The sequence below is a fragment of the Carica papaya genome, chromosome 5 (genome assembly GCF_054855325.1).
Source record: "Carica papaya isolate Zhongbai chromosome 5, ASM5485532v1, whole genome shotgun sequence".
Classification (NCBI taxonomy): domain Eukaryota; kingdom Viridiplantae; phylum Streptophyta; class Magnoliopsida; order Brassicales; family Caricaceae; genus Carica; species Carica papaya.
In genome coordinates this window covers 42,226,646-42,241,670 of record NC_142313.1, presented here as the reverse complement: position 1 = coordinate 42,241,670, position 15,025 = coordinate 42,226,646, and the positions used below count along the sequence as shown (strand labels likewise).

Below are 15,025 nucleotides of genomic sequence, written 5' to 3'. Positions count from 1 at the left end.
AGCTAAAGAACAAGTCAAAATTCCTTTTCTCAAAATTCACACGCCTACCGAAACTACTTCATTTAAGAGATTCACATAACAATTGGATTTATGGCCATTAATAATAATAATAACATATTAGAGAGGTTTAAAATAGGAGATTATTGTTTAATTACAATGATTATTATAATAGGAAATGTTCAATTAATAATTAATTAATTAATTAAATTAATTAGATACTCATTTAATTTTCTTAACAAAAGAGCCAAAGGTGTCTAGTGGTATTTCCAAGCAATTAATGCAAATGCCTTCTTCAATTCTCTTCCCGCACTCTTCCCCTTACCTTAATTAAATAAGCATACATTAAATGTAACCAATTGGTCAATAAATAAATTAATTAATTAATTAATTAATTAATTAATTAATTAATTAATTAATTAAATCAAACTTATCTAATAATTCAAAATTTTACATTAATTATTAATTATTGCAATTTCTAATAATAATATTTATATACATATATATCTATATATATATATATATATAACGGTCTGTATTAAATCGCTTAAATGTGCCTCACACATGTACATATTGCTCTATTTAATACCATATAACACCACCTGTTTAACCCTCCTCCTCTGTTTCTCTCCCGGAGCTACTCTCTTGACATGGCCGCCGAGGTTAGCTCTCTGGTTCGAGTAGTCAATGGCTACAAGGAGGATCGGACGGTCGGGAATGAATCTAGTGGTGGAAAATCGACGGCGTTGATCACTCGAGACCTGCTCGGCGGTACTGATGGTACCGATGAGTCTTTGAAGGATGAATCTCAGGAACTTGACTTGGACTTGCAGGTTCCAACTGGCTGGGAAAAGCGTCTGGACTTGAAGGTTTGTTTGTTTTCTCTTTACTGTCTTACTGTTTGTTTCCCGAGAAAAAGAATATCAGATCGTTAAAATTTTGTAGTCAATTAACTCCTCCTCCCTTTTTTTTTTTTCTCGCTTGTCAGTTATTGCTTTGACGGATTTAACTAAGACAACATGTCATTTACACTAATTTAAAATTTGATTCAAAATCTGTCTTACGATTGATTGTTCCTCTGGTTGTTGTTGATCCTATTTGAAAATTTGGTTCAAAATCTCTAATACGATAGATTGTTCCTCTGGTTTCTGTTGATCGTCGGTTTGATATGATTTTCTGTTTGGTATGTATTTGGATTTTTTTTTTTTTTTTTTTTTTTTGAGATTTAAGTGCTGTGCTTATTTTTGTATTTGGTGATTGGTGGGAAACTGCGAGAAAATTAAAAGGAAAGAAGAAAATCAGTAAATCGGTTCTTCTACGAGGTTTTCATTTAATTCAATTGCTTATTTCCTTGGTTCCCAAACAGAGTTTGTTAATATCTCTTCGAATTCTTTCAATGAACGAACTGGAAATTTCTTCTTACAGGCGCTAGTTTTCTTATTGAGAAGTATGATTTTAGTGTTTCTATTAAATAATGCCATTATAATTTCTCTGCAACCCTAAATACCATCTCTGTAATTTTTCTTTTTCACTTTCTCCTTGCTGGAAAATTTTCTATGGTGTCTGTTCGCCTTCATTAATTCGTATTTACTACTTTCATGTTGAATTGAATCCCTATGTATTTAATTTTCTGATCACATCACACACGTAAAATTCTACAATTAATTCCATTTTGAATTTTCCTTCACAAAAAATATAGTATTAATTGGATCTATATTTATTGATATTTTGAAGCATTAACGTTTTGTTATATTTATTCCTGATTACAGTCAGGAAAGGTTTACTTGCAAAGATGCAACTCTTCAAATCTTCCATCCACAGAATATCGACACCAAAACCAACCCAATCAAACAGTTCCTCGGCTTCAAGATTTAAATTTCCCGCCATCTCCTCCGGCAAAACCCTTATTAAATCTTTTTGACGACGGTACCTTGGAGCTCAAGTTAGTGTCCTCATCATCTTCATCCTCGTCAACCAATTATCAAAGCGTTTGTACACTTGATAAAGTGAAATCTGCCCTCGAGAGGGCGGAAAAGGAACCAAACAAAAGACGATCACCTCATGGGAAATCATCAATGTCACCGTCGTATTCTTCTTCGTCGTCCTCAATTAGGGAAGCTCAGGAGGATCAGGAGAAGGATGAGAAGTTACTGGCATTACCCGTGGCAGTAGGGTGTCCCGGGTGCTTATCTTATGTGTTGATAACGAAAAACAATCCCAAGTGCCCGAGATGCAATTCCATTGTTCCGTTGCCTGCAACCAAGAAGCCTCGCATTGATCTTAATATGTCCATTTGAGATTTTGGAGGGAATTAACTAGAAAAATATATGACGGTGAAGATGATGATGCGTGTTGATCTTGTAAATGATAGATAAAGTTAGTCTTCGAGAAAAACAGATGTTAGCGAAGGATAAAAATTTTTGTAAATTGAAAAATCCATGTTTAAGTTCAAACAAATTTTTATATCATGTTTTAGGAGCATAGAGACATCAAAACATTCATGAATTTTCTTTCATTCAATATGCTTTCTAATGGTTATAAATTTACCAAATTTTCAATCTCGTTAGATATTTTTTATTTCTTCATTTAAAATTTTTTACTTTTACATGAATCTTAAAAAAATAAGTATCTATTTCGAACAGATATTTATATATTTTAATAATTAAATATTATTTGTAACGTAATCAATATATTAATAAAAAAAAATATAATAATCAACTGAGAAAAGAAAACAGTGTTGATTGACCATCACTTATCATGACATTGATTACTCCATGAGACTTGAATAAGCAACTTGTGTGTTAAGCCACCATTTAAATTGAACTGCATTTACTTGAGACTTTAATGTGGTTTACATAATTCTGCCAATTATAACTCTTTTAATTGCAGGATTAAGTGAGGTTAGATCTAAAATTATAAAATAAGAAATCAAGTTTCTAAAGAAAAAGAAAAAGAAAAAGCAGGAAATATGATTGTTAATTAATATATATATATATATATTCATATATAAATGCAAGATCAATTTCTCAATTAATTCAATTATGCAATTGGGTTTGTGATTTATGTAAATTAGGAATGAAATTTTCTATTTAATTTAATTTAGTTCAATCTGTTCAAATTATATCGAGTTTTTTTTTTTTTTTTAACTAAAATGTAGATTTATATCAAGTTGGATTTGAATTATAGAAAAAGACGAACAAATCGGAATAGATTCGGATTTAACCTTCCAAAATCGTACAAACTCAACTCACAATTTAATGTATTTTTAGTATTAGAAATATAACTAAGTTTATGTAATTAATAAAATATATTACCTTAACGAATATATTTTTAATTTTTATTGAAATAATATAATCATATTTATTATTAATATAATAAAATTAGTAGGACAAATTCGGATTAGATAATCTACAAATCTAATACACAAAAAAAAAAAATTCAAACTCGCCCCCGGGTTCAAAACGGGTTCAAGTTTTTTTTTACATGCTTATCGGGTTCGAATTTGGTAAAATCTACACCGAACCCGCTTTCGTTTATCATCCCTAATGTGAACCCGAATTGGTTTTTTTTTTTTTTTTTATCATTAATTGCTAGTTATAGTTACATGAAAATTGTAGATGATGGAATACTTCAAACATTGTGCATTTATTTTAAGTATAATTATTCTAGCATAACAATAACATTATGGTGTGATTAAATTATTAAATAAATCCTCTTTTTGCTTATTAGTTTATAATTTATTACACAAAACTCAGTAATAAATCTCCCCTTCATTGTCAACCATGGGAAAGGTCTAATAGGTTAGTTGGAAATAGCCAGCTACTTCACAACATTTTCCAACACTATTTTGGAAGTTTTATCCAAGCATTTGATCAATTTAATTTCTATTTTTTTCGGTGTCTAACTATAAAATTATATATAATTTCTATGGGGAATTCGTTACTACATGTTGATATATTTATTACATATGTATTAATTTTATGAACTATATATTGATTAACTTATTTTAAATAATTATATTCAATCTTTTTATTTTTTACACATTATATTTTATGAGATTTTATTGAAAACTAAAATTTCATTTTAGATGATTTTAAAAGCGTATTCTCTCGTATAATTAGATGGTATAGCTTCTTTTTATAGTTAGGTGGGTGATCACAAGTTTTTCTCTATTGCATAAACTTTTACGATCTTCTCAAATTATTTAAAAACTTTGTTGACTTATACATTAAAATTGTAGATTTTTTAGTCGAGAAGACTAGATTACTCAATTATTTAAAAGATTCATTCGTATTTATATAGCCATTACGGAATAAAACTTTCTCTTTTCACCCTATGAATAGAGATATCATTCACTCGTAGGCAATCAATTTTATTAATTGCTTGTCAACCATGACTTTTTAGTGATTAGTTAAGTTGCTATATATCCCCACTTGATTAAGCATGTATATCTTTTATTAGATAAACATTTCTTTCACTGTGAGCAAAAAATTTTATGGATTAAGTTTTGTTAGTAAAAGATAATTTTCTTTACGCAACTATAAAAGATAGAATTTTTTTTTTAAAAAAGGACTTACCTAAAAGCATAACTTTTTTTTTACTCCTTAATTCAACCTGAAAATGTTATATGTATCCCTAGGTATAGTTTACATCTACTTGTTTGTCTTAATATGAAGTTGATGTTTAACGATTGTCATTATTTTTTAAATAGTATAATATTTTCAACAATACCTTTTTATGAATGTCCCTTGTAACTAATGATCAATTTAAATGGTAAGGTAACTTAATAAATTCTTTGTGAGTCACAAGCGCACTTAGTGGCTAATAAGATTAGCCTAAGCCATTTCACAATTATCAAAGTAGAGCATGTGCTTAAGGTTGTCAGGGAGCCTTGATAATCTAGAGTCTCTTTATATACAAGATAAGCTTTCGAAGCAAGCTGGTTGGTACAAACTTTGTTGTCTCTGTGGGCGTGAGAGGCTTTGACATTCTAATCCCAATTTAATAGATCCGTTAACCTCCTTTCTTCGTCCACAACCAAGCTCGAATATTTTTATGACTCTCTAAATGTTAATAAGATATAAAAAATCTAGGTCAATGATGAAGTTATGAAACTCATTCTCTCGCACAAGCTAAAGTCCCCTAATAGTCCCGTGAAGTTCAGCATGCATAAGAATACTAGTACCAATCACATTGCAACTAGAACCTCTCATCGACCCATCAATATTGATATTAACTCACCCCAATGGAGGGGCTCTCTAGCACCCCAAAACAATTCCACATGGAGAATCAGTAAGTCCTTGCTTAAGAATATTCCCCCCTTTTGCTATTGTTCATCTACGAGGGAGACGTGGTTACATTGCATGGAGTAGGATTCGGTTCATCTTGCATGCTGCTCTACATTATGTCTTGATAAAAATCGTATATTTTTTAAAGTCTCTTTTTACGTAATTTTTTTATAAAGTTAACTTTCACAAGTACGTGATATTATATGTTATATAAAAGTCACATATTCAATCTCATTGGTTATTCTTTGATTTTTTGTTAACTGTAATTTTTTAAAATTATTAATTAAAATCAAATATATTACTTGCTTATGCTTCTGTTCTATCCTTCAATTTGATTTTCTGTTTTTATTTTTTTGAACATTTCTGTAAAAAATAATGTAGAAAATGTATAGTAAATACTTTACCTACCGATATTTTGGTTGTTATATTAGATTGGTATTTATTCATATATACAATGAAGTTTGGTGATTGTCTCAATTTTATATTGTATAGAATTATATATATACACTCAAAATAATATTAATAGCAATAAATACTAGATATGTAGAAACTAAAATAACTAGTTAATTCAGCAATTTATATTTAAATAATATAAATCCAAATATTTAGTGTATAGGTACCTTAGATAAGTAACCATGATCTAAAATACAAAATATAAAAATATTATACTAAAAATAACTACAAATATATTTAAAATAAGTATTTGAATGAATTTTTTTACTTAAATTAACACTAAGTTTTGTTTTTTGAGTAAAAATATCTACATGTTCTAAGAAATTCATAATCGTTCTCTTTTTAAATATTTGATTCAATATAAAATTGTATCTCGATCATATTAATTTTAGACTATTACGATTAAAATAAATCCCGAAAAAAATTTGTCATCGTCTAGATTTTCTATTAAAAACGATTGTGATGGTGGATAAATTTATGTTGTTGTTGCATGAGAAAAATCAACAACTTTTAAACTTCATTCCAATAATTTGTCCCGACACTTGATTCCTTAAAAGTTCATAGAGATTTTACGTGGGATAAGAAAATTTTTAGTTAGTTGATTAAGACTTACCATATTAAAAGCTACTTATGTACTTGCAACATTTAGTCGATCATATATAAAATTAGGGTTAAAATTTTTATTTACTTATTTATTTATTCTAAAAGTCCATATAGAATTCAAATATATCTTATTAAAGATGTAAATATTTATATATTCAATAAGATATAAATACTTACCATTCCAAGCAAACTTTTTCATCTTACATTATTTTTATTTATCCCATCAAAAAGATAATATATTATTTGTAAAATGATCTTAATTTCTTCGAATTTAACTTAAAATTTTATATTGTTATCGCGTAGCATATTTGAGTTGAATGAACCTAACTAGTGTATATCTTAAAACTAGACGAGCTTATCACTCAGAGTTACGGCTACTAATGACTGAATACCAAACGGAGTTTAAATAGAAAACCATATTGAAACAGACTGAATCTAAATTTGAAATTTAATTTAATTTTTTAAAGCTTTTCTATGAAGAAGTCAATTTTTTTCAAAAAAAATATTCGACTTACTTCTATTGAGACTGAAACTGAATTAAAAATAAATAAATTTTCTCAATTTCTTATTTCATCGACTAAAGATTATTTGGTCTCGTTCGGATTAAAGTAACATCAAACCCTAACTACACGATATTGAAAAAAAAAAAATTGGATAATGATGTGCAAAAACAAATTTGTGTCCTACATAAATGTTTGAAAATTGCATTCACCTACAAATTTGTCAAATGATGAACTTATGGTTGATTGCATGAGGATAATTAAAGCCATTTACAATACCAATTCATTAATGTATGTACCTAACTCATATTAAATGAGAATTTAATTTTATCATGGCCCTTAAAGTCACCTACCTACCCTTCTACACTTATTTAGTTTTTAATGTCTCTTTGTAATTTTCCTCTAAAAAACCCTAATTTATTCTCTGATTTGCCTACTCAATTTAATTTAATTTAATTTAATTCTGTCTGATACATCTTCCCTTTTGTCTTACAATTTAATATATTTAATGTGTATGCTTATCCTTCTGTTTATATTTTTACCATTATGATTGGATGCCTTTATTAAACTTTTTTTTTTCCCTAAATGTAATTTTATTATGTGTCTATACATCAACATTTATTGGAGCTTATTTTGAAAATGCATTTATGGGTATTGATTATATATATATATATATAATACACATGTCATTGAAAGGTCATGCCTATATATCATACTTATGCATGTGTGTGTGTATATATATATATATATGTATGTATCATCCATTGCCCACATGATTTTTTTCATTATCAAAGATAGTTGCACCCACATCCACCAAACTAGCTCAATATCCAAAAAAGCAAGAGTTATATTTATATTAGAATGTCTAATTATATTCATATCCAATTTTTTTTTTTTTTTAAATTAAAATTTTGGGATTCTTTTTCCTGTTTAGTTGAACTACATAAAAACTAATCAACATAATAATCAAATTTGAATTTCTTAAAATATAATTACATTGGTTAATATGATTCAATCATATTATATACAAATATTTAATGAACAATAATTGAATAATAAACTTAATTGCTAATTAAAAAGAATTAAAAAGAAGAATTAAGTTCCATGTGATGGATTGGATGTCAAGGCCCAATGTAGAATGTCACAAGGCAAATTTCATGGGCCTATAATGAAATTTGAGCTTGATTGTAAGTATCAAAGGTTAAAAAAAGATCTTAAATTTACCTTTGATTAGTTAAGATATGTAGAGTTCTATCTATATAATAGTGAACGATACGTGTTTAGATCAATTCAGACACTAACATTTCGATTTGAAACGATTGAAAATAGTTGAATGAAGAGATAAAATGAACCTAATTCCTACGGATTCGTGTCGTTTGTTAATCAATATATTAATTTAAAAAGCGAAAGAAATTGGAATAAACAAAAATTGATTAGAGTTGATTAAGAGAGAGATGACGTAAATACAATTCATTCTCGCACGGACGAATCGTGATTCGTAAGGAAAATATTATAATGAAAGCTAAAAAAATTATATTTTTATGCGTTGGAACTGGATCAGTTCTATATTAGTTAGATTTGATTTTCAACCAAAAAGTATTCATTTAAGTGGAGCAATCGTGGGTTAGATTTATAAAATGCTCGAGTAGCTTTCATAGACCAATCAAACTTGTTTTTCTTTAACATTTAACACGAAGTACATATGTTAATCTTCATATTTATATTAAGAACATAAATTTATACTCAGTTCTGTATTTTAAGTTGGTATAAAATTTTTTACCCGCTTCCTATTTTATAGGTAATTTTTTTTTTTTAAATTCTAAAAATTTTAATAAAAAATATTAAATATTAATTAAAATAAAAAATAAATTTAAATAATATTTAAACATAATACTCAATAGCAAATATAAATTAAGATTATAAGATATATAACATTAATAATTTATTAATTAATAAGAGTAAAATTAAAAAAATAATTTTAAAAATTCATTAATTCAATATAATATGACAGACTAGGGCTGGTGTGAAGCGCGAACGAGGGAGAGCATTCAGGGCTTAGGGGATTTATTTTCTTCTCTCTTCTGCTCGAAGAAGGGGAAAGAGGAGAATGTACATGGAATTTCAGGAGGTCGAACGAGAGAAATAGCAGCCTCTTCCAGTGACTAATTGGAAAATATGTTTCACCAATCCTCTACTCTGAAATGGGTAATTGATTTCCTCCCAAGAAGATTATTGCTCAAATCGTTTGAAACGTAGAGATTAGTATGTAACTAAGAGATGAAGATTAAGCGCTTGCGGTTTTCAATTGTTGTGACTGATAGATATTGGATGAAATGCAAGTATAGTTTTGTTTCGATTCTTTATTTATGTTTCTTCATGGTATTCTATTTTGTTAGTTATACAATCTGTATGGTTAGGGTTGAAGCTTTTGTAAAATTGGATATTCGATTTCTTCTTGGTGATAAACAGTGTATTAGCATTTTGCCTGAGGTACTGCACGTCTTCTTTGAAGCTACTTTCTGATTTGGTTATGGATGTCATGATGTCTGGATTGAAATGGCTTCTTTTTAATGATAATAACCTGGATATTAGCAGTATGGCCAATCGCCTGTAGGTTGAAATATCTACAAGGTTTAGTCAGTTTAATGTTCTTGAGCTATTTCCTCCACTAAGGTTAAGTTAGTGGGCTCCATTGCGGTGTTGCACGAGATTTCTCTCTTGTCGTAATTCAACTCGGCCTTTAGCATCAGATTTATCCAACTTCAACTATAGTTAAAGGTTAATATTCTTCTCCCAACATGCCCAAAAGCCTTCCTGTTCTATTGTTTTATTATGCTCTTAACATTCAACAATGTTTTAGCCATACTGAAAACTTAGAGAAACCATCCACCTAGAGTTCACCCCACCACTTATTAAAGAGAACTTTCAACAACTGTCATTTGCTTCCAGACCATAAAGGGAAATAATCTAAGGTGGTTCTTGTAGGAAGCTTCTGTAGCAAACCCGGAACCTGTAATTCAAAACAAGGAGGCACCAAAGTCTATCCATCCTTGAGAATAAGGGCCTCTCCCTCATATTAGACCAAATCTATATACCTTTGTTGAGGAAAAATGAAAAAGATTGTGCCAGACAAGAAAAGATTTGAACTTGTCTGCACAAGCTTGGCAAAGGTGGGTCCTAGAACACTCTGCCTGTAACAAAAATCATGTTGAGTTGCCACGTATTAGCAATGGGAGATCCAAATGCCTTCTGGTACCTCTAGCTCAGCCCAAAATTTCTCCGTTTGACACCCTTCCTTTTTCCATGGACCAAATTAAACATTTAGCACCAGTCAGGAGCTCTAACATTTAGAGTGCTTAAATTCATGCATTCACAGTTAGAGAATTAATAAAGTTTGGATTTTTTGGGTGTTTCAGCTGGACAATTCTGAGCTGTGTTTTTGTTATATTAATGGGATAGCCTCAAGGTTATATTTATACATTGACTGACTTAACCAGCAAGGAGAATACAGAGCAAGAAAACAAAATGAGACAAGAGGCAGCTAACACCATTAGTGGCACCTTAGCTGAGAATCAGCGGGTCAGATGCTAACAAACACAAGGACGCTTTCTGTTATCTGTGCCGTTGGAATCATTCTTTGGTGGGCTGGAATAAGCTGATCTGGAGGGGTGATGCGGATGCAGGAGCTGAGTTGGTGATGAGGAAGATTTGGCAGTCATATCTCTTACATTCACATCTTCTGCAATTCAATATGTCCAGAACCTCTTGATTCCATGATCTTCCAAAATACATTCTGAGTCACCAATTTTCGGTAAACTACTCCATTCTAAATCTAAAAATTCCATGACCCGTGAGCAAAGGAGTCTGGAATGACTTCTACTTTTCTTCAACCTGATAGTGGCACCTCTTTCTATCAACCAGATACAACATTGCTGGAGATGATTCAATAAGAAAGTAGCACCAGTAATGATTAACAGAACATTGAAGTTTGAACACAATGAGTATGAGTACACTTGAAGGCTGTTTATCGCCAATCATCCATCCCCCAAAATTTTCATCTCCAATAAATGCCTTTTCTTTACTGAATTTTTAGTAGTATGTTATCATGGTAATTCTATGTGCATTTAGAAAGGGTGTTACTCATATGCATCTACTTTACTCTGGTATCAAAGCGAGGAAAAGATTTTAGTCCTCAATGAGCTAGAAGATAAGAAAGCTAGGATTTTTTTATACGTATTTGAATGATTTTGTCTACTTGTGTTTATTTCAACCTTTTCCTCAACTTGTTTATTATCTTGTGCAGTTCAGAAGCAAATGCAAATTCAGGTGCTGGTGCATCCGGGTCACATCCTTCGATCGCTCCATGTCTGAATGGTTTAGTAATGTATTCTTGATCTATCTTTTCATGGTTAAGCAAAAGTTTAGTCATGCATTCTTGATATATCCCTTTTCATAGCTACAACAAGAATGTAAAAGTTCATGCCTTTTTTTTTTTTTTTTTTTTAACGTAAACACTCATGTTAAGCTTCCTGAAGAGCTAAGTTAATATAATATAAGTTTTTGAAGAAGAAAATCAATATAATTTAAGTCCCAAGAAAGAAATTATTGTTTAAGGGACTATAATCTTAATTCTGAAAGGATGTTTGTTAGAACGTCAATTCTTCACTATCTTTTACCTATGTTTTTTTTTTCTCTCACCATCTTTGGAATTCTAGTCTACCCAATTTCTTGACTTGCCCCAATTATTCTTATATCTTGTTCCTAATATTAGAGATTCAGATCAAGAACTAAAACAAACCAGAGCTAACCTATACTACAAACCTGTCAAAAAACTTCCATACAAGGTCACCGCAGGGGTTAAGTGATCCGGGTAACTATTGATACACCTTTACAATTTTATGCTCAAGCACACATGGGATATAAGCACAGCTCTCTTTTTCTCCCTGACCGACTGATACTATGACTAGATGTGGAAGATATTGTTTGATTCATATCCGAAATGAACGTGCAATCTTTGAATCTAGTAAACCATTTTTAAGTATTATTTATTCGTGTTTCGTCTATGCTTCTAATCCTAAAATCAGTTTCCATGGAAGTTATCATCTTCATCCTTCCCCCTCCTCCCACTTGTTTGGGTGAATAAGCAGGCGATCTAGTTGAACCCCACTATCAAGCCCCCCTGCAACACCTTTTCCAAACTATTCTTGGAAATACTCTCCCCCCGGATGAATCTGTATACCTCGTGCCTATGCACATCACATGTAATTTGTCTCCGTAACACATTCTTTTCATCGCTAAATTTATGGACTCACTTGTTCAAAAGCATTCTATTCATTTTTCGAATGTTGCTCGGTCCTAAACCGCTTTTCGTTTGGGCAAACACATCGACTCCTGCAAAATGGTCCTCATTATTTCCTCCTTAATTCAAAAAGGGTCAAAAGAAATTTCTGGTATAAGATAAAAGAAATATTGCTTCAGAAAATAGTACTTCATAGTGTTGGTGGAACAAGAATCATTGAACCCAAAAGAAAGACGTCAAGAGATGAGACGACAAAGAAAATCACGCCTTCGACGTCTTCTACTACAAGCAACATTGGATTGACGAAAAAAAGAAAAGTAAGAAAACTCGATGAACATTTTATACTCATTTACAGTAAGAGCAAAAAAAAACAAAAACAAAAGACTGAGGAGTTAATTAGACATCACGATTACATCTCTGTCGTTATTGAAGAATGGAAATAAAGTTTTGAATGTACTTTGAAAATTTTTTTTTATCAAAGAAACTACTAGAACAAATATAAGAATTTTCTATATTCAGAGTTAAAATCGGCCTATTTAGTCATACTTAATATAATTTTAAAAACTATATATAAAATAATAAATTGTCATTTTCAGAATTATTTTGTATTTTTCTGCAAGAAAAGTCTATGAGAATTATGTCGTACATAAATTTCTGATATCTCAATGAATTTTTTTTTAAAAAAATAAAGGTCTCATGTGCTTGTGTTCTCTGTTCAACATGTGAAGTGATGAAGAACACATCTTCATTGAATAAACCCAAAAGACTCAAATGATCAATTAATTAATTAATTAATTAATTAATTGAAAGAAAAGAGTGATTAACTTATGGGTTTGTAGAAAATCTCCCAATTAACTAATTAATTAATTAATTAATTATTGAAAATGAATGTAAAACCACATTAACCCATGTGGTTCGTATCACACATTCACACCATCCCATGTTTCTTCTTCCCACACTTTTCACCCATTTATTCTCGGATCAAAATCTTTCATTATCCTTAATCACCAAGAACACATATATTTATATATATACACACACACACATACACATTGGTTTCTCAAACTATAGTTCTATATAATAATTAATTAGTAAATGACTTAAAAACATATATATGTATATTGGTGTATATAATTTTCATTATCCTTGATCACCAAGAACGTATGTGTGTATATATATATATATATATATATATATGTACACCTTGGTTTCTCAAACTATAGTTCTATATAATAAGTTAACTAGTAAAAGACTTAAAAGATATATATATATATATATATATATATATATATAATTTTCATTATCGTTAAATCACCAAGAACATATATATATGTGCACACCTTGGTTTCTCAAACTATAGTTCTACATAATAATTAATTAGTAAAAGAGTTAAAAACATATACATACATACATATATATATATATATTAGATATAGACCATGTTCATATAATATAACATGGTATCATGTGAGTTAAACGCGAATCAAGGTCAAGAGAGTACTGTTCTAGCACGCGTCAAAATGACAATCCAACATTATCCTTTGAAATAATATATATATATATATATATATATATATATGTGTGTATTATATTTGAAGTTTATTTTCAATGCAATTTTATATTCAACTTGTTTTTCTTTTAATTAATAATTTTTAGGTTCAACTTATCAAATAATATTTTAATTCCATGAATTCCCATGTATACGTGAACGCGTATATGCCTTAAAACTCACATGTAGTCTCCTCATTACTTGCGCCATATACATATGTTTTCCATTTGACTTAACTACACCTAATTAAAGCCGATATATAATAATATATTATAAATCCATACAAATAATTTAGATGGGCTTGCTTCTTGTTGCCCCTTTACTAGAGATTGTTTGGGATTATATATATATACGTCGTTTATACATATACTTAAATAATATGTTGCACCACACTAGTGATCTTGAAGGAGCTGTTGAACTTTGTCACATGGTTTGACCCATTCACTTCATTCACATGTTGCATATCGGATACAAGTTTGAGATCGCATGCATGGGGCGGTTGGAGTATTACAGGAGGGACTATAACGAATCCGGGTCTTTGGAGTTATGAAGGTGTAGCCGGAGCGCATATCGTGTTTTCTGGCTTGTGCTTCTTGGCAGCTATCTGGCATTGGGTGTATTGGGATCTAGAAATCCACAAAGTATTGAACTCACTTATGTAGTTTGAAATTATAGACTAGTATCGTTCCCCCAAGTTTTTGTTCTTCATTTGATTTACCTACTCTACCGTAGATTAGTTGACGTTTAATGACATCTACGACCCTCAATTACGATCATTATAAGGCTTTTTCAAGCTTAATTCTTAGAAATAATAATTTTTTAAAGTCGAATTTTATGTATGTCATATATAAATATGATATGATCCATTCAAATCAAATAACTAATTACTTTAACAATTTATAAGGTTTGATATTCGTTACAGGATACTAAGGACAGATATTGGATTCTTGCTCAAAACTAAGGTGAGCGGGATTTCGACCTTCTCAAGTTAAAAAATATAATTTTCATATCTAATCAATGAGATAGTATTTGAACATCATTCGAAATTTTCACAGTATCAGTCACATTCAACGCTAAGGAATTAATCATTCTATGAGTTTCTATGTTTATGTAATTTTAGAAAATAAGATCGATAACTTAACTGAAATCTTAATGATTACTACCTTAACTTTTCGCAATTACTTTAAAATTTAGTTTTTTTTCTATTAAAATATATGTAAAATGAATCTTGTCGTTTATAATCTTCTAATATGTCTCTAACTTATTCATCTTTTGGATTTATCTCATGATATTATGGGAAAGCATATTTCGCAAAATTGTCTCCTCAACTACGTCT

The 15,025-nt window shown here is 29.9% G+C and overlaps 1 protein-coding gene and 1 long non-coding RNA gene across 2 annotated transcripts; both read left to right on the top strand.

The window, feature by feature from the left end:
- Positions 1 to 540: 540 nt before the first annotated feature.
- LOC110824602 (uncharacterized) lies at positions 541 to 2,512 on the top strand. The gene is made up of 2 exons (XM_088221123.1): positions 541 to 866; positions 1,767 to 2,512. The coding sequence occupies exons 1-2, from the start codon at positions 648 to 650 to the stop codon at positions 2,292 to 2,294; spliced, it is 747 nt and encodes a 248-aa protein (XP_088077249.1). The 5' UTR covers positions 541 to 647; the 3' UTR covers positions 2,295 to 2,512.
- A 6,339-nt stretch (positions 2,513 to 8,851) lies between these two features.
- Positions 8,852 to 11,478, top strand: LOC110816979 (uncharacterized). Its single transcript, XR_002540118.2, has 2 exons — positions 8,852 to 9,046; positions 11,145 to 11,478. It is a non-coding gene; the product is annotated as an uncharacterized LOC110816979 (long non-coding RNA).
- Positions 11,479 to 15,025: the final 3,547 nt, after the last annotated feature.